We start from the raw sequence: 22,903 nt of genomic DNA, 5'->3' as shown, positions 1-22,903 counted from the left end.
TATTCGATTTCTAAATTTCTAAATTTTTGTTTTAACGTTTGTATTGACTGTTTTTTAAATGCCCTGTAAACCGCCCTGAGTCCTTCGGGAAAGGGCGGTATATAAATCTAAATAAATAATAATAAATAATAAATTCCCATAATGGCCGCAGTTCGACGGTTGTGTTGGACCAGGGGCAAGCAAGGCGACAAACGCACGACACCTGACCCTCTCCTAAATCATCAGGGGACTTGGCTACCGTCTTACGGTAACTCCGTAACGTAGCTGAATTGGAAAAAAAACCCATTTGTGCAGGCGCGCGTCGCTTTGTTGTAGATTAGAAGGTCTTCATCGCGCGCACCCTCCCATTAAAAAGCCGATCGCCCGCTGATTTGTCACCCTGATTGGCAGGTTTCAGACAACCAACCCACCAGATCAGCGCACGCTCCGACAACTGTCCCGCCACCTGGCTAGCAGCCCCCGCCTAAGTCCCGCGCCACCGCAGAACAGCTGTCAGCGCCGAGCTCCGCAGCTTAGGGGGGGAGGGGGAAAGCGGGCGGCACGTTCCTCTTCCGCAGCGCGCGGCTGAAGCCCCGCCCTTCCTGCCACTCCCGCCCTTTTAGCAGGCTGCGCTCCATTCATCTTTCTCTTCCCCCGGCAGGAACGGTTAAGGAGGGGGCGGAGGAGAAAGAGAAGCGCGCGCAGGAAACGTAACTCGGCTCATCACGCAGTTCCCCTCTAACGCCCTTTTCCAAGGCGCCCAAGGAACTCACCTTCCCTTGGAGCTAAGGGGCTCGACTTCTGAAATGGCGGCTAAATACGATCCCTCAAGTTACCAGTCCCAGTCCCTGACCGCGACTGCGCTCTCCGTATAAACTTTTCCCAGCCCTTGGGAGTTCAAAAGCCGAACTATCGATAGCACGGTTCCCTTAAAGCCAAACGCGTGGGCGCGAGTTACTAAAATTCGCTTTGGGAGCTGAAGCTGCTACTCGAAGAAGAGAGTCCAGCCTTTCCCCCCCCCCCACCACACACACACACCCCGCCCTGCTTTAACCCTCCAAGGTGTCTGGTTCGTGACGTCATTATCATGGCAACAACAACCGCAGCCGAGAAGCTCCCGTTCTGGCGCTGTTCCACGCCACGGACAAAGTGGGAGTTGCTCACGAGCCGCGCGCGGTCCGCCTCGTTCTAAAGAACCTCGTCCCGGTTGGTGCTCGAATCCTGGAGGCAGGACGGGGAGGGGAGGGGTGGCGAAGAAGAAGAAGAAGAAAAAAAAAAGTGGAAACCTGCGAGCGCGTGCGCGTCTCGCTCCCCGGCCGTTCCAGGACCGCCCGGCCGTTCGTTCGCCCAAGCGCGGGAGCGAGGGAGCGCGAGCGCGCGCGCGCGCCGGGCGTGTGAGGAAAGAAGGCGGGGGCTGCGCTCGCGCTGCGGACGGGTGCGCCAAGCCCCAGCCTCGGGCTGCGCCCAGCGGTCGCCCTCAGCGGCGCCTCTCTTCGTGGCGGCGAACATGTTCTCAGTGAGGGTCGTGACCGCCGATTACTATATGAGCAGCCCGCTGCCCGGCCTGGACCCCTGCCAGTCCTCCTTTAGGGAGGCCCCCGTGAAGAAGGTGCCCGTGGTGAGAGTCTTCGGAGCCACTCCATCGGGTAAGGACGGGCGACCGCTCGGCCCGGGCACGGCCAGGGCGAAGGAGGCTTTGTTGGCCCTGGGACCCTCTGCCTGCCTGCCTGCCTGCCTTCTTGCTCTGCTTTTTGGGGACGGATGGACCGGGTTTCCCCGACCTCCTCTCTGCCTTCGCCTTCCGCTTCGCGACATTGGCGCGCTGCAGCAGGAGCCTCCCCTACCTGCTCCCGCCGCCGCCGCCGCCGAGCAACCTCGGCGGTTCCCGGGGCCCCGCCTGGGGGGGGGGGAATCGCGGGGAAAGGAATGGCAGCCCCGTGCACGTCTGAGCATTGTGCCGGAGGCGACTTGCGAGCCGCGCGGGGCGCGTTTCCCTCGTTAGGGACTGAGCCGTGCGCCCCTCAGTTGTGCAGCCGGGAGGTGGGGTGGAGGATCTCGGCGTGTTTCTGTGTAAAGAGCACAATCCGTCTGTCTGCGTTGTTGGAAGCGAGTGCTCGCTCTCTACTCCCGCCTTCCTTGTATTATGACCGTAATGAAATCCAGCTGTATAAATACTGCTTTTGTCTGATGGCAGTGCTAAGCTATAACTCACCTTGGCTGTTTCTCTCCCTCCCCGCTTTTTTTTTTTTTTTTTTGCCAAACATAATATTCGGAGGTACAGTATATAGAGTTTCTGTTTCTGGTAAAGCGTGTAAGTGTGAATGGGCTTTCAAATGCATTATTAATCCTAGATAAACGGAAGGAGATTCTTAATCACTGATAAAACCTATCTTTAAATTGCTATCTTAAAAAGATCGTAAATTTATCAGGAATAGTAGATATTTCTGCTCTTAAGAGGATGATTCTACATCTTGTCACACAGGATTTTAAAACAATATTTTGCTCTTTAATAAAATCCGTGTAAGACCATTATTACTTTGGTTAATAATATTCTCTTCTGCTTTTAGCAAACTAGGTTTAGCAAATGTCATGTAAACCCCCAGACACACATTCTGTGTGTGTGTGTGTGTGCGTGCGCCTACTCAAGTAAATACTGCTGGGCCAAATAACATGGCATTGGGATATTCGTGACATAATTAATGGAAACTGCACAAAAAAGACATGCAGGAACTCAAGGCACTCAATCTAAATTACAAAAAAAACTAATACTGATAATAGTGACACTTTTTAATAGCATGTTTCCTATATTTGGTTATTTATTAAATTTATTTGCTGCGTACCTCGCTGTAGCAGCTTGAATAATTCCTATTTTGCAGTTTAATCCCTCAGTTCTTGCAAATGGAGAATATTTGAATATAGATCTCAGCATATTTTTTCATAATTCCTAATCTTACAAAATTATAATTTTATAAAAGGCTGGTTCTTTTGTGTATAATTGCAGTTTCTTATAAAGCATTTTTTCCAGAGTCCTACAGTTGGTTCTGATATTTCCCTTTGGGTAATGGTATTTGTCACAAATCTGCTTAACAATAGCAGCAAGTGTTGATTCCACAGGTGGGGATTGCTTATGTTTTATTCACTAGGGCACAGAAGGGGTGTGTGTGTAACAGGAGGACCAGAAAATATTCTGCAAAATAACAACAACCATCAAAGGTAGAGATAACATTGTCTCATCCAGCCCATGGGTTGCTTTGGGAATAAAGATATTTTCCCCCTTTATCTTACTGTTTGTTTTTTTTAAATCAAGGGAAAGTATCTTAATGCTTTCCAGAAAAAAAAATACAAAAGGAAAATACCTACCTCTGCATTAGGTATATAGATCAGTGTGGAATGGAATGACCAGTAGTATGATTTTTGATAAATAAGTCAAGATAAAATTATCCTTATCCATATGCAGTTTGCTTCCCCATTGATTTTGCTTGTCAGAAGCTGGCTGGGAAGATTGCAAATGACAATTTTTTTTTAAAATTTCAGATTGCAGCATTAACCTTGATAGGGCAATCTGTAATGAGCGAACTAGACGAATAGCACTGAGAGTAGATTACTTGTGTGTACTCTGAGAGCTTATGCAACAAAGACAAATTGTTTGTGTGTCCAACCACCCTTGTCCCATAAAGTATTCTATTCTATTCAACAGAAAACATTACTATTTTTTTTGAGAAAACCTTTTAATCAGGGCCATCAATGGGGAAACGTACAGGTAATCCTTGACTTATAACCATTTAGTAGCCAAAATTACAACTGAAAAAAATGACTTAGCACCATTTTTCACAGTTATGAGCATTGCAGAATCCCCATGGTCATGTGATTTATATTCAGATGCTTGACAACTGATTGTCATGACAGTTGCAGTATCTTGTGGTCATGTGATCTCCTTTTCCAACCTTCTGACAAAGTCAACCAGATTCACATAACAAACGTGTTACTAATTTAACAACTGTAGTGATTCACTTAACAAATGTGGCAAGAAAAGTCGCAAAATGGAGCAAAATTCACTTAACAAATTTCTCACTTAGCAACATAAATTTTGGGCTCAGTTGTGGTCATAAGTTGAGGACTACCTGTATTCTTCTCCCAAATACATGACACCTATTCTTCACATATAACATTTAAACAGAAGAGAGCTTACTGTATTCTAAATTAGGGGTCCCCAATCTCCAGTCTGTGGACCGGCACCGGGTTGCAGTATGCCAGAAACTGGGCCACACAAACAAGGGAATCCCCATCCGTGGGATGCAGGCAGCACACAAAACCATGCCCCCTCCAGTCCACAGAACAACCTCTGTCCACAGAACCAGTCCCTGGTGCCCCAAAGGTTGGGGGGCACTATTCTAAATGGTGAATTAAATTGAGTTTATTTTCAGAAAAATACACAAATTATTTTTTGACAGCATCATAAATGATGTTTGCCACTGCTTCCTTCCAGGATTTTTTAAAAAGAAATTGACATTCTTGCCAAGAGTCTGGCATTCCCCATCCCAAACATTAACTAAGGCCATCCCTATCACATTCAGCCAGAGTCAACAAGTTATCATCTGCTGAGGATTGAATTCAAAAGCTGCTCCATAAAGCTTTTTATAGCTGCTCTATCGCTATTAACTTTTTCAAGTTTTTCCCCCACACTCTTCGTTTTAATTACATAGTACTAATTTTACTGAGATCTTTTTTCATTTCCATTCCTCAGAGGTTCATTTGGTGTTTACACTATTTCCTTTTCCTTCATTTCTAATAGGCAACTTACTCTTATCAACTTTAGATCTTGAATCTCTTTTTGTTAATCTTTATGGAGAAAATTGGATTATTTTCACTCCTTTTTATAGGGCAGATGGACTGTGATTCATAGCATTATATCAATTCTACTTCAGCAGACTTCTAGTGGTAATTAAGCTGCCATAAATCAACTCAATGTAATTTTATGATGGTTGCAGGTCCCAGGGTTATGAAATCACCTTTTGCAACATTCTGACCAGCAAAGACAATAAGAAAGCCAGATTCACTTAACAACCATGTCCACTAACTTAACAACTGCAGTGATTCTCTTAACAACTGGCAAGAAAAGTAGTAAAATGAGGCAAAGCTCCTTAACAAATGTCTTGGTTAGCAATGGAAATTTTGGACTCAACTGTGGTCGTAAGTTGCGGACCACTAAAATGATGAAGAGGAGGTATCCTGTATTAGTCATTGTTTAAAAAATGATTATGTGCTGATGATATTGCAGTGGTTTTCATGAAAAAGAAACTATGTTTCAATAGATTCCTTTCCATTGCAACCACAATGGAGCCCAAAATTTCTCTTGCTAAGCAAGAGAGCTGTTAAGTGAATTTTGCTCCGTTTTATTATCTTTCTTGCCATAGTTGTTAAGTGAACCACTGCAGTTGTTAAATTAGTTTACATGGCTTTTAAGTGAATCTGTGTTTGCCATTGACTTTGCTGGTCAGAAGCTCACAAAAGGTGATCACATGACCCCAGGACACTGCAATCATCATGAATTATGAGTCAGTTGCTAAGTGTCTGAATTTTGATCACATGACTATGGCAATGCTGCAACAGTCATAAGTGTGAAAAATGGTCGTAAATCACTTTTTTCAGTGCCAATGTAATTTTGAAAAGTCATTAAATGAACTGTTGTAAGTCAAGGACCACCTGTATAAGATAATAAACTTCTATTCAGACTTAGTATAAGGCTAACAATTTTCTTTTCTTAAGAAAGTTAGTAGTAGCAGAGAGGGAAAAGCAGATTGTAAGAAAGTAGAAAGATATTTACATTTTTGGCTAAAAGGCAAGTGTGCTTTTGTTTTAGAGTTCTGTTAAAACAGTTTTGAAGAGAATAGACCTTGTCAATTAGGAGAGTTAGATGAAAAGAGTAGAGATGCAACACCTGAATTCATAAGATTGCATGTTGCCTCTGAAAGGCTTAGGTGCAGTCTCCAAAACTCACTTCAAAAGTTACCTCAAGTTGCTTTCCTGCTCCAGATGCGTTAGGCCCCAAACTCCACCTGTCTACTACTTCAGAGAAAAATGCTACATTTGAATTATCTCTCTTGCCTAATCAAATGTAGCCAGAAAAATTCAGTGTAGCCACAAAAAGTAATATTAACAAATAGTTCACTTGAGTGCCCGCAAGAATCCTGGCTCTTGCATCATAAAACAAATTCCACCAGTTGTTAGCCAAGAATCCACAAGCCTAGCCATTCTGGGCTTTTTTCTTCCCAACTGCAACTCTTCCCCCCCCCCCCTTCCACTTGCCTAAAGACCTTGACCTATATGACTAGTTGCTTATCTCAAAGGTGGTGTTTTCTTCAATAGGCAATTGGACTGTTTTTTTTCCTTGAGGAGGGAGAAGAAAACATTTCGTTTCTCATTCAAGAAGCTTCAGTTCTGATAGCAGGGGGGATGGTGGAGGGAATAAATCAGAACTAATGAAGCTTCGTAGATGAGAAGCAAAACATTTTCTGCTTCCTCAAGGAAAAAAGTAGTCCAGTTGCCTTTTAAAGAAAAAAAGCACCTTTGAGACAACTATGAACGGGATGACTGAGAATCTCCACAGACTGGTCACTTAATAGCTTCTTTTAAGTTACAACAGACCCTCTCCCCCTCAAAAGCTACTTACAACCTGTTTGGAAATTATGACGGTGATCACATTTTTAAGCACTTGGCAAGTGGCTCACCTTTATGTCTGCTGCATCCTATTTTGACCAAGTTTTGCCACTTTTTTGCTGGTTTTCAGTGTTTACTTATGAATTCTAGCAAAAAAAATACCCATTGGGGAAAATTGATTCACTTAATGACAATGCAGCCAACCATGGAGTTTGCTTAATGCTCGCCACAAAAGTGTTGAAGATAAGTTCTGGTTATATGATGCCTCAACTTACTATTGCAACAGCTTATGACCATAATTCCATACTCAGTTACAGTTTAATTTGAGAACTACCGTACCTGTATCTCCCCACCACCACCACCATTTCTGCCCTTTTGATCACACTGCATCCTGTCTTGGAAGGTGGCAAGCAATCTCAAAACTGCACTGCTCCAGCCTGCTTGCCACAGTGTGTATCAGGGGCTGCAAAAAGGCCCTGAGCCATAGTGGAAAACCTGCAGGGATCCCTGGAAGTCTCAGTCACCCCATCTCAGCAGCTGGATTGCCAACGCCCTGCGAATTGCAATAGCACAGCCCAAAGCTGCTGTGCCCCAGGAAGCCAAAGCCATCCCAGCCCAGTCCCATCCACAGTCACCCTCAGGACCCTTCGCTTTGAGGCCTCTGCCACTCTGTGCTATGCTATCCCACCTGCTGCCTTTGTGAGGCAGGTGCAGCCCATACAAGGCCTTTTACCAGAGGCCAAATGTGGCCTTGTCAAAATCAGGTGCAGTTTTCTCTGGAGACTTTAGAAGAATATGTTGAAAGAGGGAGAGAAATATAAGACAAAGTTAAATATAGATACATTGATATTTTTAAAAATGGTTTAAGTTTTGTTAGAACCTACTTTTCCCCTAGTAATACTAGAAAAATCTAAATTAAAGCAAATTTTAATAAAATTTAATTTTAATTTAATTTAATTTATTAATATTTCTATACCGCCCTTCTCCCGAAGGACTCAGGGCGGTGTACAGGGCAAGAATAAAACACAGAATTACAAAAGTTAAAAAGTAATTAAATACATGCCCATTAAAAATACAGTTAATACATAATAAAACCCAATAAAATGACAATAAAAACCCCACCAATCCCCCCTCATGCCAGGCCGGCTTGCTCGAACAAGTATGTTTTTAGATCGCGGCGAAAGGAGCGAAGATCGGGCGCCGTCCGGAGCTCAACCGGTAACTGGTTCCATAGCTCCGGGGCGCCCACAGAGAAGGATCTCCCCCTGGGGGCCACCAGTCGACATTCTCTGACCGGTGGCACCCTGTGGAGGCCCTCTCTGTGGGAACGCACAGGGCGGAGGGAAGTAGACGCCGGCAGCAGGTGTTCCCTAAGGTACTCCGGACCCCTGCCATGTAGGGCTTTAAACACCATTACTAGTACCTTGAATCTCACCCGGAAGACAACTGGCAACCAATGCAGCTCACGGAGCAGAGGTGTGACATGGGAGTATCGGGAGACTCCCAACACAATTCTCGCGGCTGCATTCTGTACCAGTTGGAGCCTCCGGGTGGTCCTCAAGGGAAGCCCCATGTAGAGAGCGTTGCAGTAGTCTAGACGAGAGGTCACGAGCGCGTGAGTGACCGTGCATAAATCATCCCGGCTTAGATAGGGACGCAACTGGCGCACCAGGCGAACCTGGGCGAAAGCCCCCCTAGTCACAGCCACTATGTGGTCTTCCAAGGTGAGCCGTGAATCTAGGAGGACTCCCAAGTTGCGAGCCCTATCTACGGGGGGTAATAATTCACCCCCCATAGAAAGAGATGGAATATCCAAATAGACCCGGGATGAAGGTATGCAAAGCCACTCAGTCTTGTCGGGGTTGAGTTGAAGTCTGTTCCTCCCCATCCAGACCCAAACCGCCTCCAGGCAACGGGACATCACGTTGAGGGCATCACTGGGGTGGTTTGGGGTCGAAAGAAAAAGCTGGGTATCATCAACAACTCCAAAGCCACGAATGATCTCACCCAGCGGTTTCATATAGATGTTGAACAGGAGAGGCGAGAGGACCGACCCCTGAGGAACTCCACAAACGAGAGACCTTGCGGTCGACCTCTGCCCTCCTGTCAACACCGACTGCGAACGTCCCTGGAGATAGGAGGAGAACCACTGTAAGACCGTGCCTCCCACTCCCAATCCCCTGAGACGCCGCAGCAGGATACCATGGTCGATGGTATCGAAAGCCGCTGAGAGGTCTAATAGGACTAGAACAGAGGAATGACCCCTGTCCCGAGCCCTCCAGAGATCATTCACCAGCACGACCAATGCCGTCTCCGTGCTGTACCCGGGCCTGAAACCCGATTGGTACGGGTCTAGATAATCCGCTTCATCCAGGACCAGAGGGAGCTGATGCGCCACCACACTCTCGACAACCTTCGCAAGGAAGCGAAGGTTGGAGACCGGACGAAAGTTGTTCAATACAGCTGGGTCCAAGGCAGGCTTCTTGAGGAGAGGCCTCACCACCGCCTCTTTCAAGACGGCAGGGAAGCTACCCTCACTCAAAGAAGCTGATATAACTGCCTGGAACCAGCTGCGTGTCCTCTCCCGGGCTGCATAAACCAGCCAGGAAGGGCACGGGTCCAATAAACATGTGGTGGAGCTCAGCCTCCCCATAATCCTGTCCACTTCCTCCGGAGTCACAGAATCAAACTCCTCCCAGGTAATATCGACAAGACCGCCCGTGTCCTGATCGTCAGACTCTGCCCAGTCAGAGTCCAGACCGGTCCGAATCCGAGCGATTTTGTCCGACAGATGTTGGTTAAACTCCTCGGCATGACCCTGCAAGGGTTCCTCCCTCACCTCTTGATTAAGGAGGGAGCGAGTCACCCTAAACAGGGCGGCCGGGCGATTATCTGCGGACGCGATAAGGGTAGCGAAGTGATTAGACCTCGCCACCCTTATCGCAGCGAGATAAGACCTAATATAGGTTCTTAGTCGCAATCGGTCGGATTCGGATCGGCTGGATCTCCCACCGCTCTCTAGGCCCCGTCTCCGATGCTTCATCTCCCGGAGCTCCGCGGAGAACCATGGAGCTCGACGGGATCTGCACCGGGTCAGGGGCCGCAAGGGTACAACTCGGTCAAGAGCCTCAGTGGCTGCCCTTTCCCAGGCTTCCACTAAGTCATCTGCCGAGCTGTGAGTGGAGGAGGCAGGTGGGGACCTCAGCGCTGCCTGGAACCTCTCGGGATCCATTAAGCGTCTGGGGCGGTACCATCTAACTGGTTCCACACACCCACGGCGTGTGTAAAATAACTTATGAATGCTATGATTTTAATATTTTTAATACATTTGTATAATATCTTCCTTTCTGCTTTACCTCATGTTTCAAGTATCTGTGATACTTTGAACTTTAGCTAGATACAGTGCAGTCTCACAATAAAAAGAACTATATGATGTTCTCCAGCATGAGAAAGTGTTCCCCGTCTCTCTGGGTTTCATTTCCTAAACAGCAGTGTTGAATATATGGAAGTTCAAATCCACTTATCCAGTTGGTATGTAGGAACAAGCTGCTGAAACAGCAATTTCTGTGAGCCTTTTAATTTAAAGTTTAACAATATGACAAAGTGTTTGTTGTTGTCTTAATCTTGGGGAGAAAAGTTAAAGGCTAATTTTTGTTTTTTCTTTGCTAGAATTAGATTTTATTTCTAGAATTACTATACCTGCAACAAAGAGATAATATAATAAAAATACTAACAATTTTGAATTGCTGTTTTTACAGTGTGTATATAAAATATTTCAGATATGCATATAAAAAATAAGTGTTCAGCAAAGGTTTGTGCTGTGTAGCAATCCAGATTTGAAGGGCAAAATGTGATTCAGAGCTCCTACAAATAAACATAGAGCATCTGTTGGGTGTACTTTAAACCAACTGCATGTGTTTCCAGAACAACAGTTGTGCAAGGCCAGAAAGAGATATAGATTTTTTAAGGTATTTCTGACAGATAAGTCCATGCATATTCAGAATCATATTTTGCTCTTTGAATTCAAATCTCTACACTGTTTGTTTTCCTTTGAGCCATGATATACCGTATTTTTCAGACGATAAGATGCACCTGACCATAAGACGCACCCAGTTTTTAGAGCAAGAAAACAGGAAAAAAAATATTCTGAACCAAATAGTACCGGTATACTAAAACAGGGCTTTTCAACCTTTTCATCCATTGTACCACTTTTAGGACAAGACAATGTCTGAGTACCACCAGTCGCCCAGCAAGGTGTCAAAAACTTGACCCCCCCAAAAAGGAAAAAAAATGATAAAGTACAGGTAGTCCTCGACTTACAACAATTCACTTAGTGACTGTTCAAAGTTACGATGGCACTGAAAAAGGTGACTTATGACCATTTTTCACACTTATGACCAGTGCAGCATCCCCAGGGTCATGTGATTTACATTTGGATGCTTGGCAATTGATTCATATTTACGATGGTCACATTGTTCCAGGGTCATGTGATTGCCTTTTGCAACCTTCTGACAAGCAAAGTTAGTGGGGAAACCAGATTCACTTAACAATCATGTTACTAATTTAATTTCTCTCTCTCCTTCTCTTTCTCTCCCTCTCTCCCCCTCCCTCTTTCTTTCTCTCCTCTCTCTCCCTCTTTCTCTCTCTCCCTTTCTCTCCCTCTTTTTCTCCCTCTTTCTCTCTCTCCCTCTATTTCCCTCCTTCTTTCTCCTTGTCTCTCTCTCCCTCTTTCTCTCCCTCTCTATTTTTCTCTTTCCCTCTATTTCTACCTCTTTCTCTCCCTCTATTTCCCTCCCTCTTTCTTTCTCCTTGTCTCTCTCCCCCTCTTTCTCTCTCTCTCCCTTTCTCTCCCTCTCTCTTTCTCTCTCTCCCTCTATTTCTCTCCCTTTCTCCTTCTCTCTTTCTCCCTCTTTATCTCCCTCCCTCTTTCTCTCCCCCTCTCTCTCTTTCTCTCCCTCCCTCTCCCATTGTCCCTTCCTTCTTTTCTTCCTTCCTTTCTTCCTTCCCTCCCTCTTTGTCCTTCCCTCTCCGCGTTACAGCAGTACCCACGGAGGCGGCCCTGCGGCCCGGCTTTCTCTTGCAGAAAGCAGGCTGAAACGGAGTGCGGGAGATTGCCAGGAAAGCGAATCGGCCGATCTCGCACTCCTGCAATCTCCCTCGCTCGGTTTCAGCTTCCCTTGCTACAAGAGAAAGCAGGCTGAAACGGAGCGAGGGAGATTGCAGCAGCGCGAGATCGGCCGATTCGCGTTCCTGGCAATCTCCCTCGCTCTGTTTCAGCCTGCTTTCTCTTGTAGCAAGGGAAGCTGAAACCGAGCGAGGGAGATTGCAGGAGCGCAAGATTGGCATTTCTCAGCACGTGCCGATTCGTGGTCCTGGCAATCTCCCTTGCTTTCCACTTGCGGAGGTTGGGGCTGGCCATACGGATCACCTTCGGACCATAAGACGCACCCTCGTTTCCCCCCCACTTTTTGGGGGGAAAAAGTGCGTCTTATGGTCCGAAAAATACGGTATATAGTAGCCAAAAAGTTGCTGGGATTATCCTCTGATGATTTCTTTCCCATCTTTGTATATATACTTGTAACCCTATATTTATTGTTATATAGCAGGGGTGTCAAACTCAATTTCATTGAGGGCCGCATCAGCATTGCGGTTGCCCTCAGGGGGCCGGGTGGGTATGGCCAGGGTGGGCGTGGCCTACTGGGTGGGCGTGGCTAGAGTGCGTATGGCCTACTGGGTGGGCGTGGCCAGCTCTACATCGTTCGCATCAAGGGTACCTATGGGGGCCTGGGCAGGAGTGGGACAGATCTGAGGGTCTCTGGCAGGAGGAGGGTCTCTGGGCCAGGGCCAAAGCAGTGGGGAGCGTTCCCTCACTGTTTCCAGGATGGCTTCGCGGGCCACATGAAACCACTTTGCGGGCCGGATCCGGCCCCGGGCCTTGTGTTTGACATGTCTGTTATATAGTATAAATGCAGCACTTACAGTGATGGAAAAAAATATTTGATCCCTGCTGATTTTGTACATTTGCCCACTGACAAAAGAAATGATCAGTCTATAATTTTAATGGTAGATTTATTTAAGAGTGAGAGACAGAATAACAACAAAAATATCCAGAAAAACACATTTCAAAAAAGTTATAAATTGATTTGCATTTTAATGAGTGAAATAAGTATTTGACCACTTAGCAAAACATGACTTAGTATTTGGTGGCAAAACCCTTATTGGCAATCACAGACATCAGACATTTCTTGTAGTTGGCCACCAGGTTTGCACACATTTCAGGAGGGATTTTGTCCCACTCCTTTTTGCAGATCCTCTCCAAGTCATTAAGATTGGCAGTTCAAACCTTCAGCTTCCTCCACAGATCATCTATGGGATTAAGGTCTGGAGACTGGCTAGGCTGCTCCAGGACCTTAATGTGCTGCTTCTTCATTTTCAGTGCCCTGGCTGAGGGAAGGAGGTTCTCACCCAAGATTTAACAGTACATGGCCCCGTCCATCATCCCATTAATGCAGTGAAGTTGTCCTATCCCCTTAGCAGAAAAACACTCCCAAAGCATAATGTTTCCACTTCCATGTTTGACGATGGTGTTCTTGGGGTCATAGGCAGCATTCCTTCTCCAAACAGGGTGAGTTGAATTGATGCCAGAGAGCTCGATTTACGTCTCATCTGATCAGAAGACTTTCACCCAGTTCTCTGAATCATTCAGATGTTCATTGGGAAACTTCAAGCAGGCCTCTACATGTGCTTTCTTGAGCAAGGGGACCTTGCAGGCGCTGCAGGATTTCAGTCCTTCATGGCATAGTGTGTTACCAATTGTTTTCTTGGTGACTATGGTCCCAGCTGCCTTGAGTTCATTGACAAGATCCTCCCGTGTAGTACTGGGCTGATTCCTCCCTGTTGTCATGATCATTGAAACCTCAAAAGGTGAGATCTTGCATGGAGCCCCAGACTGAGGGAGATTGACAGTTATTTTGTGTTTCTTTCATTTGCAAATAATTGCACCAACTGTTGTCACCTTCCCACTAAGCTGCTTGGTGATGGTCTTGTAGCCAATTCCAGCCTTGTGTAGGTCTACAATCTTGTCCCTGACATCCTTGGACAGTTCTTTGGTCTTGGCCATGGTGGAGAGTTTGGAATCTGATTGATTGATTGCTTCTGTGCACAGGTGTACTTTATACAGGTAACAAGCTGAGATTAGGAGCACTCCCTTTAAGAGAGTGCTCCTAGTCTCAGCTCTTTACCTGTATAAAAGACACCTGGGAGCTAGAAATCTTGCTGATTGATAGGGGATCAAATACTTATTTCACTCATTAAAAAGCAAATCAATTTATAAGTTTTTTTGAACTGCACTTCTGGATTTTTTTGTTGTTGTTCTGTCTCTCATTGTTAAAATAAACCTACCATTATAATTATAGACTGATCATTTCTTTGTTAGTGGGCAAACGTACAAAATCAGCAGGGGATAAAATAACTTTTTCCCTCACTGTATGATTATGTTTATGGATTTAGCATTCATTCATTATAGAAAAAGATTTTTTTTGGTGCCAAGTAACATGTGAGAATGTTTTTGGACGTTTCAGTTAATTGAAATGAACAAATAGTTTACTTTTGTATAATTTCTATGCTTTTCATTTTATCAGTGAAAAGTGCCTAAATTAACAACTAAATTGTATACATCAGAGGTCCCCAACCTTTTTGGCACCAGGGACTGGTTTCATGGAAGACAATTTTTTCATGGACTGTGGGGGGGAGGTTTCAGGATGATTCATTATATTTATTCTAAATTTTCTGAGTAAACAAATAAATAATGCACTTTATTTCTATTATTATTATTATTATTATTATTATTATTATTATTATTATTATTATTATTATTATTATTACATTGTATTAGATTGAATCAGTGACTTTCTGCTTCTAAGAAAGTGGGAAGGAAAAGAGGCAATCCTAAATTCAGCCTTCCAGCAAAGCAAGCCAAAGACTCAGCATGTTGAGGAAGTGCTGAGAAAGCCATTCAAAGAGGGAGGGAGGGAGGGTACTGCGCAAGCCCAGCAACCTTGGAAAAGGTGCAAACGAGAGGTTCCCTTGAATACGCAGTGTTTAAAGTGAAAGGTAGCTTCTCCTTGCCCCTGTTTGCGCCTTGAGAAAGCACCCTCACAAACAGATACCTTGCTGGGGGGATCCCCCTCCAACGAAGTTTTGGGGAAGTCCCCGGTTCCAAGCTGGGGATAGCCTTTCATTTATAATTATCCTGAGTTTAAAATCTTGTTTGATAATATGCTTGTTTTATAAAATATTTACATTTTTTAAAGTATGAAATTTTGGGTATCGTTTCTATGAATCCAGGGAATGGCATCAAATTAATACAATAAAGCCTCAACAAACCTCAGTTTAGGAAACTATGGATGCAGTGAATTTTGTTTTAATTCTGCGCCTTCAATATTGTCAGGCAGCACCAAAATTCAATCAATAAATATAGTTAAAATGCACAAATACCTATGAAATTGCGGGTTTCCCCATTAAAATAAGTTTTTGCTGCAAAATACGCAAATGGCATAATTAATGTATATTTGGGTTTCTCCTGAATGGTCCATTAAGTCTTAAGTTTCATTGTAAAGAAGTAAAAGTAGGTAACACCTGTCCTTAATTTTATGAAACCATAATCTATATTCCAACAAGCTAACTAGTACTCTTTTTTCATTCTTATATCTTGCTTTAGATTTAGAAGCTCAACCAGCTGTTTTAAATATTTCAGATGGAATTACCAACCTAATTTCTTTCTTTGATTAAGATGCATTTTTGAAAGTTATTGCAAATTTCCTAATGTTAATTTTACTTTTCTTGCTTGACTATATGAGAGCTCTAGAACAAAAGATTTAGAGATTCTCAGTACATTATGATTGTGCACAAATGAAATGATCTTGAATTCCAGTCTAGAGGAGAATCAAAATTATCAGTATTTACTAGAAATTGTGTTCCCTTTGGAATACACTTATAATTGTTTGCTGGGGGAAAGAACGATCCCTTGATATTAAGAAACAGATAACACAAGAAAATGCAGTACTATTTGTCTTAAGGTAAGCATCTTATCTTACATATCTTAATGTTTAAATCTGTTCAAATCTAGTTTTTCTCACATATATTTAATACACAATAATCACATAGATCAGACATGTCAAACTCGCGCCATCATGTGACGTTGTGCAACGTATCAGGACTGTTTTGCCATTGCCGGCAATGGGGTGGGCACGGCTTCTGTGTGATGCATCCGGCCCATGGGCCGGCAGTTTGACACCCCTGACATAGATGTTTCACTTAAATTGGAAGTGATCTCTTTCAGTTAAGAGGAGCTTGTCAGTAAATTTTTCGCCAGATTAATAAAAGGCAGACAAATTACTGTCTATTGAACCTTATAAAGGGCAATCACATGAATTCAGGATGCTGCAATTATCGTAATTGCAAGCTGGAATTGCAATCATGTGACTGAGGATGCTGCAGTAGCTGCATCTACAAGGACCAGTTGTAAATCCCCTTGTTCAGTGCTATCATAACTTCAAATTTGTGCTAAACAAGTGGTTGTTAAGGGAGAACTACCGGTAGATGACTTGCAATTACAATAGAATTTAAGGTACGATAGATGCAGGTAGAGATGCGGTGGCTCAGTGGGTTAGGACACTGAGCATGTCGATCAGAAGATCGGCAGTTTGGCAGGTCGAATCCTGAGTGCTGCGTAACAGAGTGAGTGCCTGTTACTCGTCCCAGCTTCTGCCAACCTAGCAGTTCGAAAGCACGTAAAAATGCAAGTAGAAAAATAGGGACCACTACGGTGGGAAGGTAACAGCGTTCTGTGCGCCTTTGGCATCTAGTCATGTCAGCCACATGACCACGGAGATGTCCTTGGACAAGCGCTGGCTCTTCGGCTTTGAAACGGAGATGAGCACCGGCCCCTAGAGTCGGAAACGACTAGCACGCATGTGCGGGGGAACCTTTACCTTTTTAGATGCAGGTAACTAGTATGCATTACAGTTTTTACCAAACTGATGCAGTGGATCATTAAATACAGGTAGTCCTTGAGTTACAACAACAGTTTGCTTAGTGACCAGGGTTATAACGGCACTAAAAAAAGTGACTTATGACCATTTTTCACTTATGACCATTGCAGTATTCCCATGATCACATGATTTACATTCGGATGATTGACAGCTGACTCACATTTATGACGATTGCAGTGTCCCGGGGTCATGTGATCACCTTTTGCAACCTTCTGACAAGCAAAGTCAGTGGGCAAACTTAACCATATTTAACAATTGCAGCGATACACTTAACAAATGTGGCAAGAAAAGTCGTAAAAAGGAGTAAAACTCACTTAACAAATTTCTCACTTAGCTACATAAATTTTGGACTCAATTGTGGTCGTACGTTGAGGACTACCTGTAGTTTTTGTTTTTGTTAGGACCTGAGACTGCAATACATATTACTTTTTAATGCTTTCAGGAATGCCAGCAAGGTGGGAGCTAAATAAGCCATAGGTGGTAGGCACATGTTGGTACCACCACTGAAAATATATGTCAATTGGACCCCTTCCCCTTAATTTTTTATGAGGTTAGGACCTAAGCATCTTCTTATGATTGCATAGGACAGGCAGATTCTGCTCAGAATGGACTATCCTGAAGATAACATTGGAGTTGAGCTATATAAGAGTTCATAGCTGGCTGGCTGGCTGGCTGACCGGCCGTACTCAGTATGTAGTCCTCAATGGAACCACATCTACATGGAGGGAAGTCTGTAGTGGGGTGCCCCAGGGCTCTGTTCTGGGCCCAGTGCTCTTCAACATCTTCATCAACAATTTGGATGAGGGGATAGATGGGGAACTCATCAAATTTACAGACAACGCCAAGCTGGCAGGAATAGCCAACACTCCAGAAGACAGGCTTAAGATACAGGAGGATCTGGACAGACTTGAACACTGGGTGCTATCTAACAAAATGAAATTCAATGGTGAAAAAAGCAAGGTTCTACATTTAGGCAAGAAAAACCAAATGTACAGGTATAGTAGGGGGAACCTTGCTCAATAGTAGTAACTGTGAGAGGGATCTCGGAGTCCTAGTGGACAATCACTTCAATATGAGCCAGCAGTGTGCTGCAGCTGCCAAGATCATGTGAAGTCTTAATACCATTTTACAATGCCTTGGTAAGGGCACACTTGGAATACTGCATCCAGTTTTGGTCACCACGATGTAAAAGGATGTTGAGACTCTAGAAAGAGAAGAACAACAAAGATGATTAGAGGTCTGGAGGCTAAAACATATAAGGAACGGCTGCTGGAATTGGGTATGTGTAGTTTAATGAAGAGAAGGACTAGGGGTGACATGATAGCAGTGTTCCAATATCTCAGGGGCTGCCACAAAGAAGAGGGAGTCAAGCTATTCTCCAAAGTGCCTGAAGGCAGGACAAGAAGCAACGGATGGAAACTAATCAAGGAGAGAAGCAACCTAGAACATGGCTTTTCAACCGGTGGTACGCGTACCACTAGTGGTACATGAGCACCTGGCTGGTGGTACGTGGCGTCGCCTGCCCTCCCCCCACATTCTCCTCCCCACCCCCGCGCTGTGCTCCTTTCCAGCTCACTTGCTGCCGGAAAGCATGCTGCTTGGCAGCGACCTGCAGGAACCCTACAGAGGGCGTGTGCAGGCGCAGAGTGAGACCACACCCTCCCCAGGGACTTGTTGTGCAGCAACTGGATTGACTTCTGATCGGCGCTTCTTCGGGGCATACATGGCCGGGAAGGCGTGTCGGAGTCCCAGGTACCAGTAACGCGATCAGCCTCCTCCCCCATCGCCTGCCAGCCCCAGGAGAGCCCCGTGCGAGTGCCTTGCTGGCTGCCGAACCCTGCCTTTTGAGCAGGAGTGGCTGTTGAGCCCTGGGCTTGACAATCAACTGGGTTGGGGCGGGGGAATCGTGCAGCAACCTGTCTACCTGGCCTGCCAGCCGCTCGTTGCTCCGCCGATCAGCTGGGAGCCTGAGACTCCGGATTTGAGCTGCCGACAGAGCACAGTGCAGGGAAGACGCACCAAAGCCAGCTGCTCATTGCTCTGCCGATCAGCTGGTTTGCTGCGCGGATTCCTCCCCCACACCCACCGAGTTGATTGTCGAGCCCGGGGCTTGATAGCGGCCTTGCCCTGCTTTTGGCCAGCGCTGTGAGCAGCTGCCACCGCCCGCCCCACTTTTTGCAAGCCCTGTTATGCGGCCATCGCAGGCTTCCGGCAGCGGAGACTCCGGGACGAGCGAGATTGCCAGAACCGCGAATTGGCATTTGCTCAGAAACGCCAATCTTGCCTCCTGCGCATCCCGCTTGCTTGCAGAAAGCAAGCTGAAAGGGAGCGAGCGAGATTGCCAGAACCGCAAATCGGTGTTTGCTCAGAAATGCCGATCTTGCCTCCGCATCCCGCTTGCTTGCAGAAAGCAAGCTGAAAGCGAACAAGCGAGATTGCCAGAACCGCAAATCGGCGTTTGCCCAGAAACGCTGATCTCGTGCTCCTGCAATCTTCCTCGGTTTCAGGTTGCTTTCTGAAGACAGCAAAACCCCACAAAATCTTATTTTTTGGAAGCAAAGTAGATTAATGCAAAATTTAGATTTCTAATTTCTTTTCATATCACAGTACTAATTTGAAGTTTCTATGCTGATTTCTTATAACAGTAATATTTTTTTTCCATTCGGCATAAAAAGACCATTATTTGTCTTGTTAAATTTTTGCTATGGTTAAATATATTGACCTACTGGATTGATCTGTTCAGATTAATTATTTTATATTTTTATTGTTAGAAATGTTTTAAAAATAAACTATCTACTTTAATAATAATATAATCAATAATGTATTTGTCATTGGATTTCTCTCGGTGTACATGTGTCTGTGGTGGTTTGGGGAGGTATTGTATCTGTTTATACTTATTACTTACCCAGAACCTATGGGAATAGGGGGGATGCAGATATCATAAATAAATAAAATATATTTATACATGCTGTTTTAAGAAACTGAGAACTTTTAATTATTTAATTTAATAATACAATTTTAACATATTACTGCTCTAAATCTGATTTTAAACACTGGCAAACAGAGAGGCTTCTTTAATAAATAGTAGATGAGTGAGTGACATTTTACATTAGTAACAAGTGTAATACCTCTCTGCTGTTTATTAAAGAAGCCTCTCTTTTTGAGGCATGTTTTGAGCCTGAGGACTCTTAAAAGAATTGCATTTCAATAGTGTCCTTAAAGCAGCCTTATTTTTTTTAAAGGAACTGCTTTAATAAATATCAAAAAAGTACCGTGCCATACCTCTTTGGAATCGTTTGCAAAGGGTAAATAACTGCAGTCTGTAATGTAGCATAAATAAATAGTATATTTATATGTGTATATTTCATACCTCCTTTTAGCACTTATTTGAAAGTGATGACTTGCTTAATTTTCATAATTATTCTGAACAATTTGTTTCTTCTTCAGGCCAGAAGACTTGTCTCCATTTACATGGTATTTTCCCTTACTTGTATGTGCCATATGATGGTTATGGACATTTGCCAGATCATTATCTGCGTAGTTTGGCATTCAGCATTGACCGGGCACTCAATGTTACTTTAGGAAATCCATCTTCTTCTGTTCAGCATGTGTTTAAGGTGTCACTAGTATATGGAATGTAAGTATTAATTTATTTTTTAAACACAGTTAAATAATAAAATTATTTTTGAGAATCTTCAAAGGGTTAATCTATGTACTACTAAAACTCCTCTGCCTTTCTCTAACTTTCAATTGGACAAAATGGTGCATCATAGGGCAACAATTTTTGAATTGAGGTACCTCAAACCCTAACTTAAAGAATGCACCCCAAATTGTTCTCATCAGATTGAAATGTCAAGAATCTCCAGACCTTTTGTAATGGCAAAAGTGTGGCTACAATAGTACTATGTGCTGTGCCGCCGCAGTCATATGATTGTGATTTCTGACACTGCCAGTAAAGTCAGTAGGGGAAGTCAGAAATAGCTCCCACTAATTTTTTGCCTCCTCATGGTCATTCTGTTATTAGATAAGGAAATATCTCTGAAAGCATGTCTCAGGGGTCATGGGTGGTTTGTTATTTGTATCTATATAAACAAAACAGATTCCTACTCTACATTTAAACTGATATTCTATTTACTGTAGCCATACCTGCCTTTTAATTTTCATAATGAACTAAGTCCGTTATTTTTTTTTCTAACAAAGTTGGCTACAGAGTTTTTCAGTATAGGTGAGATTTGTCAGCATTATTTAATATTTTTAAAAGCAGCAACTGAATAAACTATCATTATAATTATTTATTTTTGCCCTTGTTTTTAAATGGAGGATTTTAGAGGTGGAGAGGGAGTAGGAAAGACAATAGCTGAAAGATTATAATTCATATACAGAGGAAAAGTGGTGAATGTCATTTTTGCATTGGTATACCTATCAGAATTTGAGCCTCTTAGATCTCTAAAACTTAGAAGAAAAGATAGTAACTAAGAAATCTATCATTGCTAGATGGGAATTTGAATGCACATTCCTCCACAACTTGATAAATAATGAAGTAGTAATGTCTGTGTATTAATGAGTAAAACTAACATATGTATTAGGATATGTATTAGGACTGTGCAATACTTCAGAGTTGATTCTGAAAATATATACTGCTCAAAAAAATAAAGGGAACACAAGATAAGACATCCTACTATTAAATACAGTACATTGTGTTGTTTAAGTGTTCCCTTTATTTTTTGAGCAGTATATTTTGGAGCACAGAGAGGCACCAATGTAATTGCAAAGACCAGCCATACAATCCTGAGCAAAGGTATGTCTGCTTTCAAGAGTTGCAGATTAGTGCTTTTTTCATGCTGTCATGTGCTCTGAAACATATTTCCTGACTCATTACTGAAGTGCCACATAGCCAATAATACATGTGCAATAAGCTGCTGTGTGATAGATATGTGCAAATATTCCAGACCTGAAAGGCAGTTACAAGATTTTTAAACTCACAATAATGTGCACATATTCTGCAAGCTTGGCCTAATCTTGGAATCAGCACATTGGTTTTGTTCCAAGCTCACAACAAAATTGAGATGCTTTGTGAAGTGTTTCACATGTTCCAAGAGGTTCAAGGCCTGTCACCAGCATAGTTTTAATCCCTTTCCTGATTCTACCCTTGATGCCATGGGTCAATACTAGTGAGGAGAGAGGTCATCGGAGGGGCATGAGGTAGAAGAAGCAGTTTTTTATTATATTGTTAGATATAGACTCTGCTGGGTCCTATTCATCAACTGGCATGGATGAGACAGGGTACTCAATTTGCATGCCAAATGATTGATCCCAACCCTAAATTCTGGTAAAGACCTCCCTTACCTTCTCTTTATTGGATAGATTTGATTGATTATACACATACCCATCTCACATAGCATGACTCTGGATGGCATACAAAACAATTTTAAAATCATTTAATAATTTCAATAAAAGGCTAAGAGACAATATCAGATTATAAACAGTGGAGCCATTGAATCAATCTATTGTTTACAACTTCTTCCACCAAATTTTATGTTGAGTGTGGTTATACAAATGTAAAGTTTGCTGTTGTAACCAGCATTAGTAATTAAATTTCAGGTTGTAAGTCAAAGTGCAAAGATCATTTTGCTTTTGTTTGAGCATTTAATGTATACAATCTGTACATTTCTACTATGTTTCACACCACATACCAACTATAAAAAAACTGCATTGCTTTTATTGTGTATTGCCTGCAGGTTACCAAATACAGATGCTGGGCATTAATGCTGGGCATTAATAAGAGAAAGAGGCTTCAGACCAATAGCCATAAAGTCTACTTTTTACTAATTTTTGTGCTCTGAATTATGCTGTGTCATTTTCTATTGTGTTTCTAGAATTGATTATGTAGAACCATGTTTAATTGATTCTGTTGTTTCTGATGATAACTGGTGAGGATGATAACTTTTTTTAAAATTTAAAGTCTTTAAAGTTTAACCCAATTCTTCTTAGAACAAGGCATATGTAATAGGCCAGGGGCCTTCAAACATGGCCCTTTTATGACTTGTGGATTTCATCTCCCAGAATTACTTAGCCAGGCACGCTGGCTGAGGAATTCTGGGAGTTGAAGTTCACCAGTCTTGAAGTTGCCAAGTTTGAAGACCCCTGTAATAGGCAATTGAATTACCCAATTCATCACTATTACCCACTTTTGTAACCCTAGAATAAAAAAACAG

General features: G+C 43.4%; 1 protein-coding gene across 1 annotated transcript in view; it reads left to right on the top strand.

The window, feature by feature from the left end:
- Window positions 1–1,079: 1,079 nt before the first annotated feature.
- REV3L (REV3 like, DNA directed polymerase zeta catalytic subunit) overlaps window positions 1,080–22,903 on the top strand; it is a 79,658-nt gene continuing 57,834 nt past the window's right edge. Inside the window, exons 1-2 of the mRNA XM_081314054.1 lie at window positions 1,080–1,625; window positions 20,136–20,325. Of these exons, the coding sequence (XP_081170180.1) occupies window positions 1,487–1,625; window positions 20,136–20,325 (329 nt within the window). The 5' untranslated portion in view covers window positions 1,080–1,486. The remainder of the gene's footprint in view (window positions 1,626–20,135; window positions 20,326–22,903) is intronic.

This window comes from Vipera berus (genome assembly GCF_964194415.1).
Source record: "Vipera berus genome assembly, chromosome: 1".
Lineage (NCBI taxonomy): Eukaryota > Metazoa > Chordata > Lepidosauria > Squamata > Viperidae > Vipera > Vipera berus.
The sequence above is the reverse complement of the archived record's forward strand: the minus strand, read 5'-3'. Positions and strand labels throughout refer to the sequence as shown.